This window comes from Hyperoodon ampullatus (assembly GCF_949752795.1).
Source record: "Hyperoodon ampullatus genome assembly, chromosome: 11".
Lineage (NCBI taxonomy): Eukaryota > Metazoa > Chordata > Mammalia > Artiodactyla > Ziphiidae > Hyperoodon > Hyperoodon ampullatus.
The window spans coordinates 30,065,386-30,090,428 of NC_136924.1; the positions used below are offsets into that span (position 1 = coordinate 30,065,386).

Below are 25,043 nucleotides of genomic sequence, written 5' to 3' on the forward strand. Positions count from 1 at the left end.
CCAGGCAGACACTTTGTGAACCGCTGGGGGGAGCACAACTCGGTGGGTGGGTGGGCGGGTCACATGCCCAACCTACCATTCTCCTGTTCTGATATCAAAGCCAAAGGCTCAAGGGCAGGGACAGCAGAGGAGGGGTGGGGTAGCATCTGCGTCTCTACGCTCCCACAGGTCCCCCAATTCTCAGGCCCTGGCTCCCCACTTCACGGAGCCTCGGTCACGGGCCGGGGGCGTGTATGAGGGGCGGGGCTGTGTGGAGCTGAGGAATAAAAAAAGAGGTAATTAGCATCCTCCAACCCCATTGGCTGTTCGCCGGCCCTGCTTTACATAAGCCCGCCCCCTTGGGCTGCCCGTGGCTTGCGGGATTTTGTAGGGTTTGCAGCTGTCGCGGTTGCTGCTGTGCTTCAGTGCCGGGCGGGCGAGCGCCGAGCGAGCGAACCCCGGGCCGGGAACCGGGAACCGGGGAGCCGAGAGCCGAGAGCCAGCTGCCGGCAGAGGTGCTGCCGCGGGCATCTGGGTCGATTTCCGTCCTACGAACACCGAGGCCGGCGCCCAGTGGTTTCTGCGCCCAGCCCGGCCCGGTGGGGAGCGGGTCAGACAGTTTTATTTTATTTTGGAAGAAAGGGACGTGTCCGGCGTGAGCCTCTCCCCCGGCCTGGCTCGCTCCTCAGCGTGTCCCAGCTCCGGCCCGGGCTCTGGAAGATGACTCTCTGCTCTGCCCGGCGTATTGCAGCGGCGACGGCTCGGGGAGGCATCCGAAAGTAGTAACTGTAGGTAGTAGCGGCTGGTGGAAAAGTGAGCCGAGGCGGCGCGGACTCGGTTCTTCCCGCGCCCCGGCGCCCGCTTTTCCTCGCTGCTGCTTCCCCTCGGCTCCCCGGCGGCCGCAGCATGAAGTGGCGCAGCGATGGCCAGGAGAGGTAAGAAGCCCGTGGTTCGGACGCTGGAGGATCTAACGCTGGACTCGGGTTATGGTGGCGCGGCGGACTCGGTGCGCTCCTCCAACTTGTCCCTGTGCTGTTCCGACTCGCACCCGGCGTCCCCGTATGGCGGGAGCTGCTGGCCGCCTCTAGCTGACTCCATGCACAGCCGGCACAACAGCTTTGACACTGTCAACACTGCCCTGGTGGAAGACTCCGAGGGGCTGGACTGCGCCGGCCAGCATTGCTCGCGGCTGCTGCCGGACCTCGACGAGGTCCCCTGGACCCTCCAGGAGCTGGAGGCGCTGCTACTGCGCTCGCGGGATCCCCGGGCAGGCTCGGTGGCCCCCGGCGGCCTACCCAAAGACGCGCTGGCCAAGCTGTCGACGCTGGTGAGCCGGGCGCTGGTACGCATCGCCAAAGAGGCGCAGCGCCTGAGCCTGCGCTTCGCTAAGTGCACCAAGTACGAGATCCAGAGCGCCATGGAGATCGTGCTGTCCTGGGGCCTAGCGGCGCACTGCACGGCGGCCGCGCTGGCCGCGCTGTCCCTCTACAACATGAGCAGTGCCGGTGGCGACCGCCTGGGCCGCGGCAAATCGGCGCGCTGCGGCCTCACCTTCTCCGTGGGCCGCGTGTACCGCTGGATGGTGGACAGCCGCGTGGCGCTGCGCATCCACGAGCACGCAGCCATCTACCTGACGGCCTGCATGGAGAGCCTTTTCCGGGACATCTACGCGCGGGTCGTGGCCTCCGGGCTGCCCAGGAGCTGCAGCGGCCCGGGCCCGGGCTCCAGCTCCGGTCCGGGTCAGGGCTCGGGCCCCGGAGCAGCCCCCTTGGCGGATAAGGAGCGGGAGGCGCCAGGAGGGGGAGCGGCGAGCGGCGGCGCCTGCAGCGCAGCCAGCAGCGCCAGCGGGGGCAGCAGCTGTTGCGCCCCGCCGGCCGTCGCTGCCGCCGCCGCCGCCGCCGCCGCCCCACCGGCAGCCGCCGCCAACCACCACCATCACCACCACCACGCGCTCCACGAGGCGCCCAAGTTCACCGTGGAGACGCTGGAGCACACGGTCAACAACGACTCCGAGATCTGGGGGCTGCTGCAACCCTACCAGCACCTCATCTGCGGGAAGAACGCCAGCGGTAAGTGGCTGCGCGGGTGCTGCCCCCTCCCACCCAACCCGGCCAACTCTCGTCGTAAGTTTGCCTCCCGGCCCCCTCCCGCATCCTTCCGGCTGCCCGCTGCTGTCTTAAGCCTCCGAGGGAACCGCCGAGCTGGAGGCGGCTAGAAACACCATTGGTCCCTCCTGCTTTCGGGATCCGCGTACTTTACGCCGCTGGTAGGGGTCCCAAGTCCGAGAGGGCGCGGTTCCGTCCCGGATTCGGGGCGGGGCAGCGGCTGCCTCAGGCAGGCGGTGGGAAGAGCCCAGCACCACTTTGGAGGCACAGGTGTGCGATCATTTGCGCCTAGTCCATATTTCTGCCAGAGCCCTGTGTTTCGTTGTTGTTGTTTTTTCATTTTAAACATTTTATTTATTTAAATTTATTTTTGACCTTAAAGATGCCAAATACCCGGGCGCAGGAATTTGGCTCCCTGGAACTCGGGAGGAGGCGCATTCCGCCCTCGCCGTCCAGTTAACATACTTCCCCGCGCCCTCGAGGACACCGTCGGTGCGCGCAGGAAGGCAGGGCCCTGCGGCCGTAAAGGCAGAATGTTTGAGAGGTCGCTCGGCCTAGAAACAGTCGGGGAGAGGTGTGTGTGGTGAGAGGGTGGAGCGGGAAGGCTTATAGGTCCCGAGTTTTTTCCGGGGCAGTTTTTGAGGGCCAGAGCTCACAGCTGGTGGCTGCTGCGCAATGGGCAGACCCCCCAGATTCCGACCTCTTGCCGCTGTCGGTTGGCTGGGAGGTGCAGGCGTCACCACTTGGCTTAAGGAGCGCCACAAGGGACCCGGTCAGCATGGGAGTGGGGCGGGGTTCCGAAGGGACTGTCAGTTTAAGAGGTCGTTTCCAGCAGGTTCTGTCATTCCTTCCCGCACCCCCTGTTTTGAAGGCTGGAGCTGGGTGGGTTTGAACCTGCAGCTCTGGTGGCGGAGGGGTGGGGCCCGGGGCGCTTGTTTCGGAGAGCTCCAGCTGGCGGGCCTGCCTGTCTGCGAAAGCCGGAGCTAGACACTTCAAAGCTTCAGTTTTCCACAGGAAATGGTAGAAGCGTAACTGGAGACTCCAAAAGCGAAATAAAACTTTGTTACATATTCGGCGGTTTGGCTGGAGGTTGCGTGGTTGGAGCTGAAATGCAGTCTTTCTGGGCAGATTTCATTCATGTTGCTGCCTGTCGTTTCCCCGGGGCTGCAGCAGAGATGCAGCGGGCGCGGCCCGGCCTCTCGTGGGAGCCAAGTGTGTGCATAGGAGTGTGTGCGTATTTGTGAGAGTCTGTGTGCGCGCGTCCGTGCGTGTGTATGTAAGTGTGCCTGTGAGTGTGCGCAGAAGCAAGCAGCTCCCGCAGAAGCCCTTCGGAAACAGAACCTCCAGTTGTCAATCCCCTCACCTGGCTTTGGTCATCGTTGGGGGAGGGGAAGGAAGAAGCAAAGCGTGTGTGTGTGTGTGTGTGTGTGTGTGCGTGTGCGTGTGTGCGCGCGCGCGCGCTCGTTCGTGTGGTGGGGGCAGGATGGAGACTTCCGCGTTGATCGCCAAGACTCCTCCGGCCTCTTTGGCAGAGCCCTTCCCCCTCTGCTGCCAGTAGAGAGCTAAACCTCTAAAGGGAGGTACCTGTGAGGCTCCTTGTGCCTGCCCACCTCCACCCGTGAACTCCTGATCAGATGGAAACACCTGGGAGAAGGCATTGGTCTTTGTGTGTGCTTCTTCCGGAGGAGGAGGAGGATTCATCTGCAAAACCCAGGAGCTTTGGACTGGACAGTTCTTTGTTTGAAGCCCTACCCCAATAAAAAGTGCAGAGAGGCGTAATTTTCTTCCCTCTGCATACGCCCACCACCCCTGTTCTTACCTCCCCATTACAATCTACTGGCCCCCCAGACCCTTACCTGCTGGAATCTCCTCCCACTCCTGTGTGTCCTTTGGGAAGAAGGAGTGTTCCCCTTTGGGCTCCAGTTTGGGACGCTGGGTGCCCTGCTCCACCTCTGCCTTGGCCATTCGCTTGAAGTTGTGACTGTGGGTCATAACTCACTTTCCTTCTCTGGGTCTCAGTGTCCTCATCTGTAAAATAAGGGCCTAGATCTGTAATACACCCCCAGGTCCTCTTGTAGCTCTGTCTGTTTTTGTTAGTAGCCTCTGCATTTTTTCAAATTGGTTTTACTTTTATGATCTTTAACATCTTTTAAAGACAGATTTTGTGTTTATCCTTTTTGGACTAAGTATAATTTGAGGAAGGAGAAGACCGCAGAGCTGGTTTGGGGCAGGATGAATGTGTGGTGGTTAGGGTTTGCTGCCATCACAGCATTTCCCACACCACAGAGCTTCACTCCTAGGTTTCAGGGCCCCTTTGCCATCTCTTGGTATGAGATATACTGTAATTTCATTGTGATCTCTTCATCTCTTTTCCTTGGGCTTGTTAAAAATGGCAGGAAGCAGTAAGAAATGAACAGTTAATTTCTTAGGTATGTGAAACATACATTAAACATCAAACCTATTTCTTCAACTACTTTGCATGACATTCTTTCGGATATGCAAGCTTTATTAAGGAGCCCATGCTTTACATAATCTTTTTCCCCCTTTAACTCAGTAGCCTCACTTATTCATTCATGAATTCATTTGTTCATCAATATTTATTGAGCAGCTACTAAATCTAGGGGCTGCACAAGTACTGAGGTACAAGCTAATAACAGCTAACATGCATCCAACACTACTCTATATATTGACCCATTTACTCTTCACCATTCCCTTGAAAAAGTACTGCTATTATCCCCATGATACAGAGGAGGAAACTGAGGCACAGGCAACTTAACTGTTTTGCTCATTAGTGACAGATGAGTTCCCTGCCTTCAGGCCATCCTCCCTGCCCTTCATTACCTACACAGTTGAACCGAGGCCCTTGATAGCCTGACAGTCCTTCTGTTCTAACACACCATATGTTCCTATTAAACTGAACTGGGCAGTACTGGATTTCACATTTTTATATCCTCTGTCAAGTCTGAGAGGGCCTGGTACACAGTTGGAGCTTATTAGATGCCTGTTGAGTTGAGCAATCTATTGTGTAATATTGTACAATGATATCCTGAAAGAAACGATTGAATTCTGAGTTCCTTGAATCATCTTTTCAAGTCTTTTTACCTTGGTTGCCCATTCTTACTGCCATCTCTGCACCTGTCCGCCTTTCTAATTTGCTGCTGCTACGGTTCAAGGAATCAGGAAATGGATCACATGGGACTCATGGGGTGATAGCAATGTCCCTTCTATCTATAGGGGTGTGGGTTCAGGGGTACTTGCATTTGTCAAAACACATTGCATTGTGACTTTAAGATATGTGTGTTTCTCTGTATTGCAAATTACACTTCAGTAAAAAAAAAAAGGAAACATAAAAAAGCCATAGGCATCCTTGGATGAAATTTTGTTTTAAATGCAGAAAGAATTTGAAGGGAAGACTGCAAGAGGCAGTGTGGTGTGATGAAAGGGAGAAGGGCTTTACACTTAGAAAGATCTAGCCTCAAATTTCGGCTCTGCCACTTTCTAGCAAGTGACTTAATTTTGCTGAATTTGTTTTTCTCATCTGCACAGTAAGGATTACAAAACAAAACAAACAAAAAAAAAACATGAAAAAGGAAGAAAACCCAAACCTACCACATACGGTGATTAAAAGGATTAAATCAGATCAGATATGTGAAAACAACCGTCACATAGTAGGCACTCGATAATAACGGCTCTTCCTTAAAAAACAGGTTATTCAGGCTGGTGATAATAATAATAAGGGGATTTGGAATCATCTCTTTCATTGCTGGGATCCCCAATCACTTTATAAACTTTAATTAACATGAGCCCTCGCCTCACCAGCACTGGTTTGGTGGGTAAGTTGGTGTTCAGGTCTTTTGCTCATAAACTAAATGCTTACTCAGCAGTTTTGCTGCCTGCTCCCCTGGCTCCGCCCATCACCCTGTCCACATCCCCGGAGCTGGTCGCGCTGTTCCATGGTACAGTGTTGCTGTGCTGGACAAAAACATCACAGAAGAAACCCAGCTTTTTACAAAGAACTGCAGAAGCTATCTCAGCAGCAAGCCATGTCAGTGTCTGTGCTCACAGAGCATGTTTTTAATTAACTAGCTTAATGTAAATTAAAACTTGGAATTCGGGTCAGTGGAGGGTTATTTGGTTTTCTATTCAGATTTGCCAGTTCAGTGCTGGGGCATTTGTAAGTAGAATGTTTCCTGAAACACACCATAAAAATAACAACAAAATAAACAATGGCGGACCAACCTGGAGATCTGGGGTCAGGGGTGGGGTGGCTAATGGCCTTTGAATAGAAGAAAGGCCTCTAATTCTGGGTCTGTTATTATTTGTGACCTTGAGCCAGACACCAAACTTACCTATAAAATGGGTCTGATTATCATTTACTGAGAAGTAAATATAAAATAGTAATTGATTTTGGAGTCAGACACACCCATAACTTGCAGTTTCCCTGTCTGTAAAATGGGTATTGTAATAATAATAGCTACACTTGTATAGTGCTTATTATGTGCCAGGCACTGTTCAAAGAGTGCTATATGTTATAATTGTTGTCGTTATATTAGCTATTATAAAAGGCAACCCCCAAATCTTAGGAGCTTAACACAATAGAAGGTCCTTTCTTACTCACTAAAGTCTGATTTTGGGAGGAGTGTGGTGGGAGGGTGCTGGAGGGTCATTTAAGTACCAAGACTGATGGAGAGAGTGCTTTCTTTATCTTCAATATGTGGACTTTGGGGCCTTCCTTGGACATTTATCCAGCCAGTAGGTAGAGAAAGAAGGAGAGTATGGAGGATCTTAAGAAAGGTGTTATGGGCTAAGCCTGAAAGGAGCCTTCATCACTATGCCCATATATCATTGGCCAGATGTGTCACTGGCGCCCTTGGCCACCAAATATCTATGTGCCTCCTTCTTCTCACACACAAAACATGCTTCCCTTCCCCTAAGGGAGGATATTCATGTTCTAGCCAATCAGTGCTTCCAACTTAAAGTTCAAGATCTTTGGGTGAATTCCTGTCCTATCCATGGGATTGAATATGACTTCTTATGGTTCAGAGACCCATGAGCTAAAAGAGACTCATTATCTTCCCCTCTGTGCCCATATACCATATTGGAGGATAACCCATTAGGAAAAAGCAACAGTGGAAGACACACAGAAGTCACTGGCCCTTAGTAGTTATGAAATCTTGCCAAGCAGACACTGTGTGACCGTGCCCTGGAAGTGGGTGAGGTTCCTTGCTTAAGCCCTGATTCTGCTCTCTGGAAGCAGTTTCCTGGTTCATTGTCCTCCATGGTCGTGACTCTGCCCTGTGGCAGGATTTTCTTTGTCCATTAATCCTCTTGGCCACACTTGAAGTGGGTCTTGGGGAATATGACCTCCTTGAGGCTCTAAATCTTGTGTAACCTAGTTCCTGCCCTTGAACTTTAAGGGGCCCAAGGATTGTTTTAATGCATTAACGGTAAAAGGTTTTTAAAATCCAAGCTTATAGATTTTGCTAAAACAATTCCCACAACAACTTAGTAGGATTTTCATCTATGACGTCTAGTGTGCCAGCAGTCAAAGTTATTTCCTAGACCTAATTCTCAAGCCTGGATTATTTCTTGGCTTTCTTAACCCCATTCCTCTATTTCTCACTCAACTTAATGACAGCTACCTTGAGGCCATCAGGCTTATGTGGTGGGAAGCTTATACACTTCATCTGATATTTATTTCACTTAGAAGTCTGCTCAATCTTTGCTCTTATTGTTTGGGATCTAGGAATATTGTCTTCTTCATGTGTCCACTATTCCTTTCCAGTTTTACTTGCAAACTGACTAATTCATGCCTGAGATCCTCTCTTTCCCTAATACCTTGCTAAACTCAGCCAGGGACAAGCAGCAAACTCTTACTATTATTTTCAGTCCTTTTTCCTCTAGCGCTTACAGGCTCAGTAGGCATGAGTTCTGCCTTCTAAGTTATCATAGGTGACAGTTTAACCAAGCCTTTAATTGCTGTATAACATGGCGCTCCAGTTTTCCAGCCTCAAACATCATACCCCACCATCTGACTTCTAAGCCAATGCCACATATGTAAGGAACCCACTTACGGTGTCAATTTCTTTATTTGTTAGGATAATGCAAGCTGTGGCATCAGATAAACCCTAACATCTTAGTGGCTAAACACAATAAAAGTTGTTTTCTCATTCCTGTTGAGTCCAGTTGAAGGGAGGGTAGGGAAGCACTGTGTTCCATGGAATCTGATGGAGGGTCTGCCCTCTGGAACACGTGACTCCCAGGAGCTTCCTTGATTGGGGTCAACAGTGTGGAGGATGGGGATGTTTTTATAGGAGAGTCTGGGATGTGGGTATACTAATTGCTTCCACATTCCAAACACCAGAATTCAGTCATGTGGCCTCAACTAGATATCAGAGGCTGGGAATTATGGTCTCTGGCAAGGCAGCCACTCCCAGCCACAATTCTGTACTGTTAGAGGGGCATCAGTTTTTGGTAGAGTGCTAGACATCTCCGCCATCATATATTAACTATTTGAATCCTCACCACAACTATATGAAATAGGTGCTATATTATTATTGTTCCCATTTTACAGGTTAGGAAGTCAATTAGGAAGTAAATTCAAGAATTTGACTAAGGCGACACAGCTAGCAAGTGTTTGGGTCACATTTGAACTGGGGCAGTCTGGCTCTGGACTGCCTTATGGAATGTTTATGAAGATCAAAGTAATATTAAAATAATAATATGGTGGGTGCAAAGTGTTTTCCCCAGTGTCTCGTACGTGGTATATACTTAACAGCTGTTATCCTTTATCTTTATTATTCTTGTTATTTTCATCCTGTTCTGGAAGTGGGATGCTATATGGATTAACAACGAATTGGTGTGAAGCTCTCAGGCATGGTTAAAATATGAATCGAAAAGAGTGGGTGCTCCAGGCAAATTGTACTACATGCCTGTCTTCTCCCCTCTGCCACCCCCTGCATTTCATCCACTGCGGGAACTAACAGTTGCTGAGCCAGGTACTGTATGGGGCCGTTCACACACGTTAGCTCATTTAATCTTCACACTGTTCTTGTGAGGTGCGTGTTTCTTATCCCCATTTTATTGGGGGAGGAAACTGAGGCTCAGACAGGTTCAGTGACCAGTCCGAGATGCCATAGCTACTAAGGGGTAGAGTTGGAATTTGGGGTCCAGAGTCTGTGCTCTGAACAGCTATGGCACAGTGGTGAAATCCAGTTCAAATGAAACTCTGAGAGGATCCCAGATGGACTCCAGGGCAGCTTGAGGAGTGTGTGGAGTGGAAACGGTGCTTACCCTGGTGCTGGTGGTCATGGTTGATGATCCTCCTTTGTATAATATGTGGTCATACGTCTTTTTTTTAGCCCCTGCTGGCTTCCTCTTCCCTGGCTGCCCCGTGAGTCACTGCCCAGCTGTCCATGACGTTGCTTTGTAGCCTCCTCAGCCGAGACCCCAGAGCAGCGGGTGGCTTTGTGGCCTCCAGGGGACAGCTCCTTCCATATCCTGTCTAGCTGGGTAGGCTCAGAGCCAGAAGGAGCTCAGGCCTTCTCACCAGAACTGAATGTAGAAATATGAGGCTTGGTGGGGAATCTGTCCTCCCGGAGAATCACAGACTGGATTTTCCCAGACTCTGGAATTAGGTGGACCAAGTCTCTACCACCCATAAGCCAGGTGACCATGGGCAAGCCAGTTAATCTTTCTGAGCCTCAGTTTCCTCATCTGTTAAATGAGGATAATGGTAGTGCTCCCCCCTCCACCACTGAGGATCATTGGGAGCATGAGTTAATTTATGTAAAATCCTCAGAATAATATTGAACATATCATAAAAACTCACTGTCTGTTAGCAATTATTATTATTATTAAATGCTTAAGAAGTGCCAGCCTCCTTGCTTAAAGATCTGTTCCCTGTACCCTGCTTCATTTTATTGAGTGAAAGGTTTTAAGTAGTTTGCCAGTAACCAGACTTACATGATTTGACCACTCACTAGCTGTGTGATATTGGGCAAGTTACCTAACCTCTCTGTTATTCAGTCTTCTCTTTTGTTAAATGAGAAAGATAATAAAACCTAATTCTTAGAGCTTTTGGGAGGTGACTGGCATGTAGAAATTGCTTAATAAATGTTGGCATTGTTGGATTTTATTATGTTCATTACGACTTTTTCTACAGGCACTGTGTTAGATGTTAAGCAACATGGTCTCTGCCCTCATGGAGATTGCAGGCCTGTAGTGGACTTAGTTGTGTCATCAAACAATCAATCATGCAGATGTAAATTTACAGCTGTGGCAGTAGCTACAAAGGAGAGATGCATGAGGCTGTAAGAGTCTTTACTGAGGCTCTGGATGTAGTCAGGAGTGAGGATAGGAAGCAAGGAAGAGTGAGGCTTGAATGAGGTTGAAGAATGGTGTATTTGGTTGAAAAGGTAGAAGAGTACTCCATGAATGCAAACAGAATGTGCAAAGGGCCTGTGGCAGAAGGGAGTTCGGTAAGGAGGAAAGCAGCCAGTGTGGCTGGAATGGGAGAACCAAGTGAGTGGAGCTGGACTAAGCACCTGCCAGATTAAGGAGTCTGTCTTTCCCAAGGACACTGGAGAGCCTTTGGAAGCTTTTAAGGAGGGAGATGCTGTGATCAGATTTGTGTTCTAAAAAGCTCATGTTGGCTGCAGTGCAGAAAGCAGACAGGAAGGGAAGGGTGAATGTGGGAAGGGCAGTCAGGTATTGTCATCACCTCCATCTTACACAAGAAGAATCTGAGGCTGTGAAACATTTAGTAACTTTCCCAGAGTTGCTAAGACAATAAATGGCAGAGCAGGGATTTGAACTTGAGCCTGAGGGACGTCGCATTCCACCTTCCTCCCACCTGTGCCACGCCTCATCCCAACGGAGCTTCTGGTTCAACTCTCACATTTTACAGATGGGAAAACTGAGGTCCAGAGCGAGATACTGCCTTGCCCAAGGTCACAAGGTCACATGGCAGATCTGGACCAGTATCCCAGGTTTCTGGATTCTTAGCCCATCTCCCCTCCACTGTGATGCACTGTCTCCTCCAAACCAGATCACTCCTGGGAGGCAGAGTGGGGTGAGAGGCTGCCTTGACGACAGACAGCAGTTTTGGAGATTAATTTGCCACCTGGGTGTAACATTGCGGGTTTTACTCTACGTACGTCTCACAGCAGAAGGGAATGCTAGTCTGGAAGCTTGCAGAGGTCTCCATAGCTTGAGCCAAGGAAAGCAATTACTGTGCAGATCAGGTGTGCTGAAGGTAGAATCAAATTAGTGGTTCCCCAGTACATTAACATCTGAAAGCAAATCAGAGAGGAAGCTCTACAGGGTGAGTGGGACCTTAAGGAAGCTGAGGTTGCTTGGATTCAGTGGGGGTTCTCGGGTAGCGTGTGCCATTGTTTCTTCCTAATCCCAGCTCACAGTGCCACCCAGGGGCTCAGGATGTGTGTGACAAACGTGCACACACAGATCACCTCCTGCCTCCCTCTCCCTCCCTCCCTCTCTCTCTCTCTCTCCCTCTCCCTCCCTCCCTCCCTCTCTGTCTCCCGCTCTCTCTCTGCCTCTCTGTCTCTCTCTGTCTCTGTCTCTGTCTCTCTCTCGATACCTCTAAAATGTCAAGTACTGGGGAGCATACATGGATACATGGTGTTTCCCTCCCTCGGCCTCCTCCCTCAGCCCCTACAGCCTTTTTCTGGCTGACTTTGAGGGTTAGGGCCTGGGTTCACCCTTGTGAGCAAAACTACACATGGTTCCTGCCCTCATGCAGCTTGCAGGCCTGAGGCAGGTTTAGTTTATTCACAAAGAATCACCCCGATGTAAAACTGCACCCATGGCAGGACCTGCTTAGGAGCGGTTCATGGGGCCCGAGGACCAAGCCCCCTCCGATGTGGGCTGAGTCCAGCTGCCCCTCCCTTGTGCTTCTGGGCTGGCTGTGACCAGCACAGGGAGACGAGACATTTGGGGCCCGGTGTGGGGTTGGGGTTAAGACTCAAAATTCTCTTCCCATGTTGGAGTTTTCCATCAGGGCCGGCAGGGGAGAAGGACCGGGCATCTCCTCCACGGGTCAGCGTCTCCGAATTCTGCATCTGTTCCTCTGTCTTTAGAAACCTACCCTCACCCCCACTCCTGCTCGCTCCGTCCTGCAGCTGCCATTTTGGGGGCCAGTTTATGAGTCTCTCGATGCTTCATATTCAGATCACTGGTGCAGGCTGGTGCAGGTGTGGGACCAAAGGCTCAGTTCCAGGGGCCAGGGGTGGGGCCCCAGCCTCTCTCTGCATCCCGACCTCCTCCACGCCTCCCCACCTGCTTCCCCTGCTGTTGCTGATTTGGTTGCTGCTCGAAGTCCTCCTTCCTCCCAGCACGAGAGCTGTGGATTAAGGAACAGACCAAGAGCAAGCTGGTGATTTCATGGCCTCTGATGGTCCCATCATGTGGAAACTCTGGGGGCTGCTGGGAGCCTGGGGAGGGGGGAGGAGGGGGTACAGGAGGGGAGATGAGTACTCCAGTGAGGGGGAAGACCTAGGCTCAGGCGTAGCAGGGTGTACCCATGCTGTGCGACCTTGGACAGGCTGCGATCCCTCTGAACCTGTTTTCTCATGTAAGAATGGGAAATCATGATACTACCAGGTTCTGGTATTCATACAAAGTTACAAGTGTCAAAAGAGGCAACACTTTGGAAAACGATTACCAGCACTTAGTGACGGTAAAAGCTAACACTGATTGAGTGTTTACCCCTGTGTTAGGGTTCTTCAAAGAAACAGAGGTATAACAGGAATTGGCTCACGTGGCTATGGAGGCCAAGAAATCCCACAATATGCCATCTGCGAGTTGGAGAACCAGGGCCCCAGGGGGCCTCTGGTATAGGTCCTGGAGTCTGAAGGCCTGAAAACCAGGATTTGCTGCCCTCGGGTTTCCCAGTAGCCTGTGCAAAAAAGGAGCCATGGTGAGCAGATACACAATTCAGTGTGATGGATGAGACAGAAATAAACTAGCTGCTGTAGCTCTTCCTGGGACTCAGGCCCGAAAGAAATTTCTCAGCAGGAGGCTAGAAGCAGTTATTAAGTTGTACTTGTGACCCCACATTTCAGCCTCTGATTGGTAAGAAAGAACGAGGAGGACCTCTTCTTGATTTGCAGTGTCTCTCTCCCCTCCCTGCTGCCCGCACCTCCTCCCTCATTCCTTACAGAATGTCCAGTTGTGGCGATAATGTGTGTTCACAGAAGGCTGGGGGTGGGCAGCGTATCAGTGTCCCTCCTGTATTTGGGAGGAGGGTCTTTGGGTTAGAATCTGGCCTTGGAAGATGATGTCTATGTCACATGGTCCCTAGAAACCAGATATGAGTTCATTTGAGTGAAAGTGTACAAATGCTCCTCTGGGTGGGGGGGCGGGAAGCATCCTGTGTACTGAGCCTGTAAATGTGGTCCCCAGCAAGCCGGGCTATGAGTTTGGGGAGGCAGGTGGGGCCTGGGCCTTGGAGAGATTGGCACCAGTGTGGTCAGATCAGATGCACTTGAGGGTTTAAGGACAGAAGAGGAGGGCATGAGACCCACTGTGGAACAAGCTGTGTGATCTCAGACTAGCGATTTAGTCTCTCTGGGCTTGTTTTCTTATCTGAAAAAAACCAGCAGAGTTTTGAGGCTCAAATGAGTCCTCAGATGTGAAAGTGATCTGCAAGCTGCAAGATAATCATTCATTCATCCCAAAAATGTTTATTGAGAGCCTATTATGGAAGAGGCATGGTTCTGGGCACTTAGCATACATCAGTGCACAAACAGACAAAAATTCTTGCCTTCATAGAACTTGCATTCTAGTGGAGGGAGACCCTAAACAGTCAACATAAGTGAATAATATAGGATGTTAGAAGTTGATATCTACCATGGAAGAAATAAATCAGAGTAAGGCGGATCTGGAGGGCTGGTGATGGTGGGTTGTAATTATAAATAGTGTGGTCAGGGTGGTCTCAATGACAATGTGATGTTGGTGCAGGGAGAGGTGAAGGTGGTGAGGGGTTTACCATGTGAGTATCTGTGGGAAGAGTGTTCCAGGCAGAGAGATATAGCCAGTATAAAGGCTCTGAGGTAGGAATAGCAAAGAAGCCATTGTGATGGAGAGAAGTGAGAGAGCCAAGAGGGATAAGACAGGAAAACAGAGAGTCCCTAGGAGCCAGCTGGGGTAGGTCCTCATAGGCTACTGTAGACTTTGGGTTTTGCTCTCCGTGAACTAGGAAGCCACTGCAGGATTTTGACTCAGGTTTTGAAGGTCTGACTTAGGATTTAAAAAGAATCACTTTGGTGACTTCCCTTGTGGCACAGTGGTTAAGAATCCACCTGCCAATTCAGGGGACACGGGTTTGAGCCTTGGTCCAGGAAGATCCCACATGCCAGGGAGCAACTAGGCCCATGCGCCACAACTGCTGAAGCCTGTGTGCTAGAGCCTGTGCTCCACAACAAGAGAAGCCACCGCAATGAGAAGCCCGCGCACCGCAACAAAGAGTAGCCCCCGCTTGCCACAACTAGAGAAAGCTCACGTGCAGCAATGGAGACCAACGCAGCCATAAATAAATACAGATAAATAAATGAATAAATGAATAAATAAAATCCCATTCTTCCTTTAAAAATAAAACAAAATAGAAAGAATCACTTTGGCTGCTGGTCAAAAATAGACTCTACAAGAGCAGGAGGGAAGGCAGGGAGACCGGTGTGTGGAGGCTCTTACAATAATCCAGATAGGAGATGACGGTGGCCTGGGCCAGGGTGGTAGCAGTGCAGGTGTGCTAAGAAGTGATTGGATTTGGGTCATAATGGAAAGGAAGAGTCAGCAAGATGTTGCTGCACTGGGTGTGGGGTGTGAGAGAACAAGAGGAGTCAAGGATGCCTCCAGGGACGGTGTGGAGAAAAGGGAACCCTCCTACACTGTTGGTGAGAATGTAAATTGGTGCAGCCACTATGGACAACTGTGGAGGTTCCTTAGAAAACTAAAATCAGAGTTACCATATGATCCATCAACCCCACTCCTGGGTATATATATGGAAAACTCTAATTCAAAAAGATACACGCACCCCAATGTTCATAGTCATACTATTTATAATAGCCAAGACATGGAAGCACCCTAAGGCTCCATCAGCAGCTGAATGGATAAAGATGTGGTACATATATACAATGGAATATTGCTCAGCCATAAAAAAGAATGAAATAATGCCACTTGCAGCAACATGGATGGACCTAGAGATGATCATACTAAGTGAAGTAAGCCAGACAGAGAAAGACAAATATGTGATATCACTTATATGTGGAATCTAAAAAATAGTGCAAATGAACTCATTTACCAAACAGAAGCAAACTCACAGACATAGAAAACAAACTTATGGTTACCAAAGGGAGGGGGGATAACTTGGGAAAAAAAAAAAAAAGGATGCCTCCAGGGTTCAGTCTGAACAAAGGGAAGGGTGGAGTTGCCATAAACTAGGTGGGAAAGACCTTGGAAAGAGCAGGTTTGGAATAGTGGAAAGATCTGAAGTCCAGATCGGGATGTACTAAGTTTGAGGTGCCTTTCAGACATCCAGGTGGAGCTGTCAGGTAGTAGTTGGATAGCCATGGCTGGTGTTCACGAGAGAGGATGGTTTGGAGATACAAATTTGGGAGCTGGGAGCATGCGAGTTGTTTTTAAAGCCATGAGACAGGACAAGGTCACCTAAGGAGTGAATGTAGAAGAGACCGGAGGACCAGGATGGAGCCCTTCCTTGACCTGGGCAGAAGAGGAGAACCCAGCAAAGGAGACTGAGAAGGAGCAGCCAGTAAGACGGAGAGCCAGAAAATATCTTAAAAGACAACAGAAGAAAATATCTAGGAGGAGAAAGTGATCAACTGTGTCATGTGACAAGCAAGGTAGTTCCCACCACTGCTCCCCGAGCTGTGGGAATATTTCTGCCTGCTATCACTGGGCACTGTTTGAGGCCCAGTGAACAAGCATCACTGATGTGCTTAATGGGAATCACACTAACCATAGTGAACCAGAAGGATGTTTTGGATGTTTTCTCAAAGGGATGGAGGCAAAATGGCCTCAGTATGTCATCTATAAATTGAGAGAATTAGGCCAAATTGTTGACTTCAGTCTGGGCTTTCTTGAGTCTTAGGTTCCTGTAAAGGGCCTTAGGGAGTCCTACAGGGGTCACATGGGGAGACTCCCCGCACACACACACATTTCATCAGAGTTGCTACCCTTTCCTCTGTTTTTATATCGGACTTTTGCATAAGATGCATTTGAAAAAGGGATTCTGTTGCCAGATCAAATTTGAAAGGCACTGGCCTGGAGGATTAGCAAGTCCTTGCTGCTCTGACATCCCAGGAGGCTCAGGCTACCCAGGGAGCAGGGAATCACACAATGTGCTTTGGCTTTGGCTGTGGAGACAATCCAGGAGAGCGTGTCCCGCTGAGGCTCGGAGAAGCACTGAGCGAAGTGGGGTGGTGAGAGGGGAGAAAGCTAAGTGCTGTGCTTGGAATCTTGTAGAGCTCCTGGACCCAAAAGAGATGGAAAAGAGAAAAAGGGAATGAGGGGAACCAATACTGGGAAAAGGAAGAACTGGTAGAATGCAGGGTCCACTAACCAGATGTTTCAGAGTCGAACGTGACTCTCCTCTCCCCATCCTCACAATTATTTGCAGTTCGGCTCGCTGCCTGATGCAAAGCTCTTCTTTTTGTTCCTCCCCCGCTGACTGCTGCATCCTCACCTCCCAGGTGGCATTTCTGATATGACGGAGCAGAGGTAGAACTGCTATCAAAGCTGTCTTGGAACCCAAAATAACCCTGTCCAGCCAGACACATTCCAACTTTCCATGCCAAAGTGCTTGCTTTCATTTGTTGAAGTCGGCACATTCACCTGTGGTTTTCAAAGGTCTGAGGTTCAAACTGGCTTGCCTCTGTATTAAAGAAACATGTATATTTTTTTCTAAGGGGTTTTGTGGCTAAACCAATTTTACATAAACAGAAAGGATCCGTCCTGAATTCCTAAACCCCAACATAGAAGATGGTGACTTTAGGATATTGTGACTCACAGGGTCTTAAGTTATTTACCACCAAAATGTCTAATCTGGTTGATGCTTTGGAGAGCAGTCAACATGGTGTATCATGTCATGTAACCAAGGGTCTGAGGCCAGAAGCCTGGGTGCCCATCCCAGGGCCATCCCTTACTGGCTGTGCCACCTTGGACAAGGTCTTCTCTCTCAGCCTCAGTTTCCTCCTCTGTAAGAGTGGCCACCTCGTAGGAGTATTTTGGGGATAAAAAATGAAGTGACATGACATTTATATGCACTGAGTTTGGGGTAGTGAGTGCTCGATGCGTGTCAGCTGTTATTGTTGGGATTATCATTCCCCAGTCATCTGAAACCTCTATTATTATGGCACTCATCAGGTTATACTGAATAGTTCACTCACCTGTTAATCCTTACAAGTCAGACTATGTCTTCTTCATCTTTGCATCTCTGGTACCATATCTGGCACATAGTAGGCACTTAAACATATTTGTTCAATGAATGAAGGAGGCCATAGAATGTAAGCTCCATTCAAGCAGGGGAGCTTGTCTGATTCATTCACCACAATCACCTGGCATATAGTGGGCATGGAATAAATATTTGTGGTCTGTGAAATGAACCATGAATCAATGGAACTTCAAGGACAGGAAGCCCGGTGCTAACCATTGGCTAACTGGCTGGGTGTCTTCCTCTGTTTCTGACTTCTCTGCACTGACGATCTCTCCTTTTCAAAGCTTGCTTCTCTTTGAAGAACAGAAAAGAAATGATTGCTCATTATTCCTTTATACCCGGTTTCTTCCTGTGAGATGGCACCTTGCTCTAATTCCAAGTTGAAAGCTGTGTCTGCAGAGACTCTTGCATCTTAGAACTGGAAGGAGCCTGCCCAGCTCTCCTGATGCAGCGTAGTCTGGGTATCAGGCGGATTTTGCAAAGCAGACACCTGAGAACCACAGGGATGAATAGACATGTGTGAGGCCACACAGCCACTGGCAGATGAGCGAGCTCAGTAGGTGAGACAAAATCCCGAGCTTTAGAGGTAGAAAGTTCTGAGTTTACGGTGTGGCCAGCCTCAGCTCCCTGAACCCCCAGATTGGCGTCTCTCCACCATGCCATGCTGCCCCAGGAACAAAAGAAACATGGCTTTGTTTTCTTTCCTTAGTTGTGGTTAACGCTGGGTCCCGTTTATGGAGGTCTGCTGCGCCAGGATTTGCTGAGCAATTAATTTCCCGGTATTCTCTCATTAAGCCCTCCAACCCCGCCGTTGAGGTCAGTGTTGTTAGTTCCACCTCCCAGTCAGGGAAACTGACTCAGACAAGCTCAGGGACTCACTCCAGGCCACGCACTGGGGGAGCAGGACCTGGGATTCCTACCCCAGTCACCTGGTGCGTTATCCTCAGGCTTTCCCGTTAACCCTGTTGGCTGCTCTTTCTGTGCTTCCCAATAGCACTCCATGAGCATTCTTGGCACTCAAGTATTTTGAGAAGTTGGACTGACTATCCCAAGCAGATGTGTGAATAGTACACAGGGGCCCCATCTGAAGACTCATCAAGATGTAGAGATTACCCCAGCCTTTGGATCCCCCAACCTTTGGATGTATAGAGTTATTCTCTCCTTCCCCTGCATCCTCTCAGGTCTCAGTGGAACCTTGAGTCTGACCCTGGCTCCCACCTTTCCATTTTCAGCCATAGGAGGGACCCCCCAGACCATTCTGATTTGGGCTTCAGATGCTGCTCCTTGAAGGTCAGTAAGTGTGTGGATTGTCCACTCAGAAAGAATAGAGAAGGGGCCGTGGGAGGAGGTAACCTCTGGATTATCAGAGCTTCTGTGGGCTCTGCAGACTGCAGATGGACCCTTCACCAACTTCCCACTGGCCCCAAAGGAAGGGGCCTCCATCATGGGCTACTTGAGCCTCCCCTATAGTGGAACTTTCTAGAGGAACAGGTGGCCCAGCCTGAGCTCACTCTTGCTGAAGGAAAACACGTGTAGAGGCTCACAAAGCCCAGGGTGCTCAGCTCAGCTGTAAAATCCATCCCGTCCCCACACCAAAGAGGTCTTTCCTGGGTACCTGGAAAGATGGGTGTGCCCTGTGGTAGACATGCTGCCGGCTAGGTCTTCAATTTGCCAAAAGTTTTCCATTGCAAGGACTGTCACAGTCAGAAATCCTTATGTATTCCATCCACAGGGTCTCTGTTATGGATCTTAATCACTCATCATGTTTGCCTTAAAGTAAAATGAGTTTTCTATGAAAAGAGAAGTGGGAGGTTATTGATCATGCGTCGTACATCAAGGAAAGCTTCAGTTTGTTTTCGTTTGGATAAAGTGAAGGGAAGTAGTTGTTACTGCAGCAGAGACCCGAGAAGCAGGCAGCCACTGTGTGTGTGTGTGTGTGTGTGTGTGTGTGTACGCACACGCATGCACAAGTGCCTACATCAGCTCAGCAGAATTGTCAGAAATCAAACATTTGCCATATCTTCTGAGTTTTGATAGCTAAAATTTTGTAGACTGTCATATACATGGTTTTAACATCTTCCAAAACTCTAGCCACCCTATCTTTGGAGGGACCATCCCGTGTCACCCTCAAACATACCCCGTTAAGTATGTGTTATGGCTGGAAAAAAATTGTACTGGTTTTGCTTTGGGAATTATTTTGCTCTGTGTGTATCTCACCTGTTTTACCGTGGGCTCTGATTTCTCTCCCATCGTCACGTGTCCTCAGGAATTCTCGCAAAATGAGAAAAACCTAACCAGCTTCCCTACCCTCACCCCAACAATAATGAGACTGTTATGAATATAGAAGTCAGCAATTCATGATGTTGATTTCATGGTACGGATTTTAGCCACTTAATTACAATTAATTACAGTTATTAATTATGGCCTTGCAGTTTTCTTTTCATGTTTTATAGCCGATAATTTTAACTTAAAAGGCATCAGATATTTTTGTAGGCCCAAGAAGAGGCCCTAAAACTGAGTTGCCTAGTGGAAAGAAAAGGCCCTGTGTGGTGACATCAAGAAACTGAGTTGAGATTGGCCTCAGAAAGGTCATTCTGAGAGTTTCACTGCCCAACTGAGGTATCTCACTCACACACACACACACACACACACACACACACACACACTCTACATAGTTGTTGAGGTCATTAGAATCTCATGCAAAGTCAATAGTGAGTCCTCTCCTGCATCTCCCGCTCCCTGTGGGTGGTGCGGCATGTCTTCTACAAATCTGGATAGGAAGTCTGGTTCTACAGGTGTTTGGGCTCAGAGATGTGGAATGAAAACACAGTTGGTGCCTGCAATGTGATTCCTTGTTTATACAGTTCACCGGTCTCTTTTCCTACAACTACATGGAGCATTGATGCTGCCCTCAGGGGCTGATTAAGGCCAACCTTCCCATTTTAGAGAGAAGAAGAGAAATGAGCACTCAGGCAGGGAAAAAAAAAAAAAAAAACACTCCTGGAAGATTCACCAGAGATTTCCCAGGATGGAGAATTTTTCTAGCTTAGTCACTTTACCATCTGCACGTTCCCAACTGCACTTTCAAAGACTTACCAAATGTTTGTAAAAGATCACAAATTTGGTGAGGAGAAGCAGAAAGGCAGGGCTGAGTGTCTGTTCTTGGCCAGGCTGGGTGCCTGAGAGACACGATGGATGTGATGTAGTTGGTGCCCTTGACGAGCTTGAACCATTACTCAAGCATAGGATGCCGTGAGCTGTAATGCAGGTAGGAGACAGTGGCGTGGGAAGGGCTGGGGCACAGACTCCAAGCCCTGCCATAGGTACCTGGGAACTCTGAGCCAAGGAGCCAAGGATGCCCTGTTAACCACATGCCCGAGCTCGGTCGCCTGCAATAACTGGGCGCGGCCCAGGCTTGAGTCACCGTGGCTCTGCCGCTGTTGCACTGAAAGCCACCTCCAACCCCTTTCAGTCATAGCTCTGTTTAGTAGATGCTTATGGAGCACCTACCTTGTGGTGGGTTTTGTGCCAGGAGCTGGGGGCCCAGCAGTGAATGGGAATAGCCTTGCCCCAAACTTGTGAGGCTGTCTAGGAAATGTAAATGTTAGCTGAGTCATTACAAGTTCAATGGGGGTGACAAAAAAGGGAGTGCAGCGTTCAGTGGGCTTCAGTAAGATGAGGGAGGGAGTTGTTTGTTGGTGGCTTTCAGACTTGGTGGTGACCCTTTGGCTTGGAATACAGCTTTTTGGGGAACATCAGTACGTGAAACAGGAAAAAGCAGAGTTGTTTTGCTTTGTGTATAGGGGACCCTACTGCTGTACTGAACCCACTTTGAAAACTGGTGGGTGAGATGGTCCTTCAGGAGCCTTCCAGGAGCCCATGCTATTCTAGAATTCTGTGACTTCTCGATGACAGGTGAGGTCACTTCCATTCCAAGTCATCACGATCTTGTGTCTGGAACCCTGAACTGTCAGTTGGAGCAGTGCTAGCATCTTTCTTTCTGTATGGATGCCAGACTCACACTCTTTATTCTTCCTTGGGGGACTGGAGGAGTATGAATGTCAAAGCTTCCATCCAATGAACCTGCCTGCAGGGGAGGAGAAGAGGGATGATGTGCAGTCAATTTGCCCTGTCCCTCTAGCTGTCCAGAGTGACCCTCAGCCAGACAGACTGTGGTGGTACCATTGCTCCTGTCATCCCATCTGCTACACTGGCCCCATCCCCACTCACAATGTCCCAGGAGCCCACAGACCACAGTCAGCCTCCTTACTGGAGCCTCACCTTAGTCTTGTTTTCCACCTCCTCCTCGTCTCAGTCTGTTCTTCCTGACACGCCTGATTAGCCTTGCTCTGATAGTATGGTTTCCCTCTTGGCTGCACGGTCAAGTCCAAGCTCCTCATCCTGACACCCCCTACCTGCCTCAGTGGAACCTCTGTAGCCTCCAAGGCTACTCTCACCCTCCCCTGAACACTTTCATTCCTTATTCTAAGCTTCTACTCAGGCTATTTGTCCACCTGGAATGGCTCCTTTCCTCCCCTCCTTTCAGTTGCACTGCTCCAAGCCAAGCCCTTCATCTGTCCTGGGGCTGCCCCAGAACAAGCAGCTTTCTCTGTCTTTGAAATCCCACAGCATTTGCTTACTGTCTGAAACACTTCGGCTGTGGATCATACAGGTCCTTATGCTGTTGGAAATCTTTTGCTGTGACTGTGACCTGCCTCTCCCATTAGACCATAAACTCGTTGAGGGAAGAGTCTGGATCTTCCAGTTCTTTTGTCCCCTTTTCTGCCCTATACTCCGTGAAGCTATTACTTGATCAGCTCGCCCTGAACTGGAGCACAAACCAATGTATTCAGTTAGAGCATTCTGATTGCTGAAGGTGACCAGAAGTGAACATGCCATCCTTGACCAGTAAGAACACTTGATTTTAACTGGCCAATCTGATGTCAGATTGTATTTGACTGCTAGTGTCAGAGACCAAACTAACAGTGGCTTAAACAAGACAGCGAGGTGGTTTTCTCTTTTATAACAGTCCAAGGCATGTAGGCAGTCCAAGATCGGGAAGGTGGGTCTACAACATCTCAGGATCCTTTGTCTTTCTTCTCTGCCATCCTTAGCATGTGGTTTGCATTCTTAAGGTACCCTTGTGGTCCCAAGATGGCTGCTACAGCTCCAGTCATCACTTCTACATCTTAAGCAGGATGAAGAGTGATGAAGGGTGGGGGAAAGGGTGCCTGCCAGTGGAGTCAGCCCTTCTTTTAAGGAACTTCACTGATGCCTTACCCAGTAATCCTGCTTTTATCTTTTTGGCCAACAATTAGCCCCCCAGCCACCATTTTTCCAAGGGAGGCTAAGAAATTTAGTTCTTTAGCTGGACATATTTTTCTCACCACCACTACTCAATCAGAGTTCTCTTAGTAAGGAAGAAGGCAGGGAGGAATATTGATTGGGTTGGCAGCCAGCTGTTGTAGCTGGTTAATGACACTGTTGTGTTTCAGGCTGGGTAGGTGTCTGTCAAAGAAGGCAAAAGATTTTTCCAGTCTGTGCTTTGCAGTTTTCTGCCAGTGACTCCAGGGACTTCAAAGGCTGGGTTTCTCCACAACCTCATCCTCAGATGAGTGTTTCTTGAATGATTCACCCTGAGCCCCCAAAGTCACTGAACTGTAATTGCCCTCATAAAGGGGTGATGGCTGACACCCTTGTCATGGCCGGCTTAGCCTTTAGCACTGAGGAATGGTCCTGGTGTTCTGGATCACTTTAAAGATTTGCTAAAGCCAGGCCACACCCTCTACATTAAATTCATTGTCCCTAGTACTTGATTATGAGCATAATCTTGATTGCACACAACTGTGAGCTTCAACAAAGATTTACTTTAATATTTCTGTAGATTTAAATTTGACAACCTGATTAATAAGAGTAAATTTTGATTTTTAAAAATGATCGATTTGGGCTTCCCTGGTGGCACAGTGGTTGAGAGTCCGCCTGCTGATGCAGGGGACATGGGTTCGTGCCCCGGTCCGGGAAGATCTCACATGCCGCGGAGTGGCTGGGCCCGTGGGCCATGGCTGCTGAGCCTGCGCGTCCGGAGCCTGTGCTCCGCAACGGGAGAGGCCACAACAGTGAGAGGCCCACGTACCGCAAAAAAAAAAAAAAAAAAAATGATCGATTTGCTTTTAAAATCACTCTGGTGGGTAAAGGGACTCTAAAAGAAATTAACATTGGACCAGAAGGCACCCCACCTCATGATTTTATGGTCAGACCTTGTTTATTTCCAAAGGAAGACAATGATCTTCCAGCCTGTCATTCATCCCAGCTCACCGAATAAGCCTTCAGCCGGATCCCACCCCTGCTTTTACCATTGCTTATTATGTTCTCTGTCTGGAAGGAGAGTCCCTTTTTACCCATCTCTGTTTTCTGTTTGCAGGGCATTTAGTGTTGAGAGATGAGGGTGAAGTATCTTGTTTGTGGATTACCATGGTTTGTCTCAAGGTTCAAAAGGTGGGCGAAATCAAGTGTGATGGAGGCAAGAGATCCTTTATAAACAAGCAGACACTTCGGTGGGCCTGAAAAATGTATCTGTGAGGCCACTTGTAAGAGAAGTAGATGCTTCATTTCCTGGTTTTAGAGCTCTCTGTGATGGAAGAGCTCTATAGGATTTGTCTGGCAAAGAGAATTGGTTTTGTCCTTGGATAAAAAGGGCCTTGTGTCTTCGGATTCTTTCAGATGCGAGTGATGAAATATCCAACCGAAACATCCATGTAGGGGAGATACTGGCTCATGTAAATGAGAGGTCCAGAGACAGGGCTGGTTCAGGGGCTGCTGGATTGAGGCTCCATCACGTCCTCGGGCCTCAGCTGCCCTTGGTACCTTTCAGCGGCCCCTTCCTCCCTGTGTGGGTTTATCTTCAGCTCGTCTTCTCATGTGGTAGCTAGATGGCTGTCAATACCCCAGACCTGACTCCGTCACAGCATATCAGGAGGAGAGAATGACCTTCCCCTTCCCAGACATCCTGATAAACATCTGGTGTTCACTGGTCCTGACCGAGTATTGGTTGGGCCCATTCCTGACCCAGTCAGTGTGGTAGGGGGGTTACCCATGCTGGAATGAGGTTTCCTCCAAAAGGAGGGTGGCCCCAGAGAGCTGGAGACCAAACAGTTCCAACATCCAGAAATCCCAGAAGATGGAATTGGGATCTAGAATGGCCAAGAAGGGAAGTTTTGTGGGGCCCCTGAGCCTGTAGCCAGAAAGCCGTTCCTTCAGGGTGTTGTGTGCTCTGTTCTCACCAGTGTGCTCATTCATTCATTCAATTCTTTGTTCATTCACTGCCCCACCCCCACACAAATGCTGGGCCCCTGCTCAGTCCAGACCCTGTGCTAGGTTCTGGGACTATGAAGATGAAACATTCATTCCCTGACTCTGAGAATTTACAGCTAAGCGGAGGAGACAGGGCACCTGGGCAAGTGCGATAAGAGACTCAGAAGTGTGGATTA

General features: G+C 49.2%; 1 protein-coding gene across 2 annotated transcripts in view; it reads left to right on the forward strand.

Moving 5' to 3' along the window:
• Positions 1 to 901: 901 nt before the first annotated feature.
• Positions 902 to 25,043, forward strand: part of ABTB3 (ankyrin repeat and BTB domain containing 3) — a gene marked incomplete at both ends in the record, with an annotated part of 308,960 nt that continues 284,818 nt past the window's right edge. For both annotated transcript variants that reach the window (XM_079714086.1, XM_079714087.1), the window contains one exon: positions 902 to 2,048. In XM_079714086.1, coding sequence (XP_079570212.1) covers positions 902 to 2,048 — 1,147 coding nt within the window. The remainder of the gene's footprint in view (positions 2,049 to 25,043) is intronic.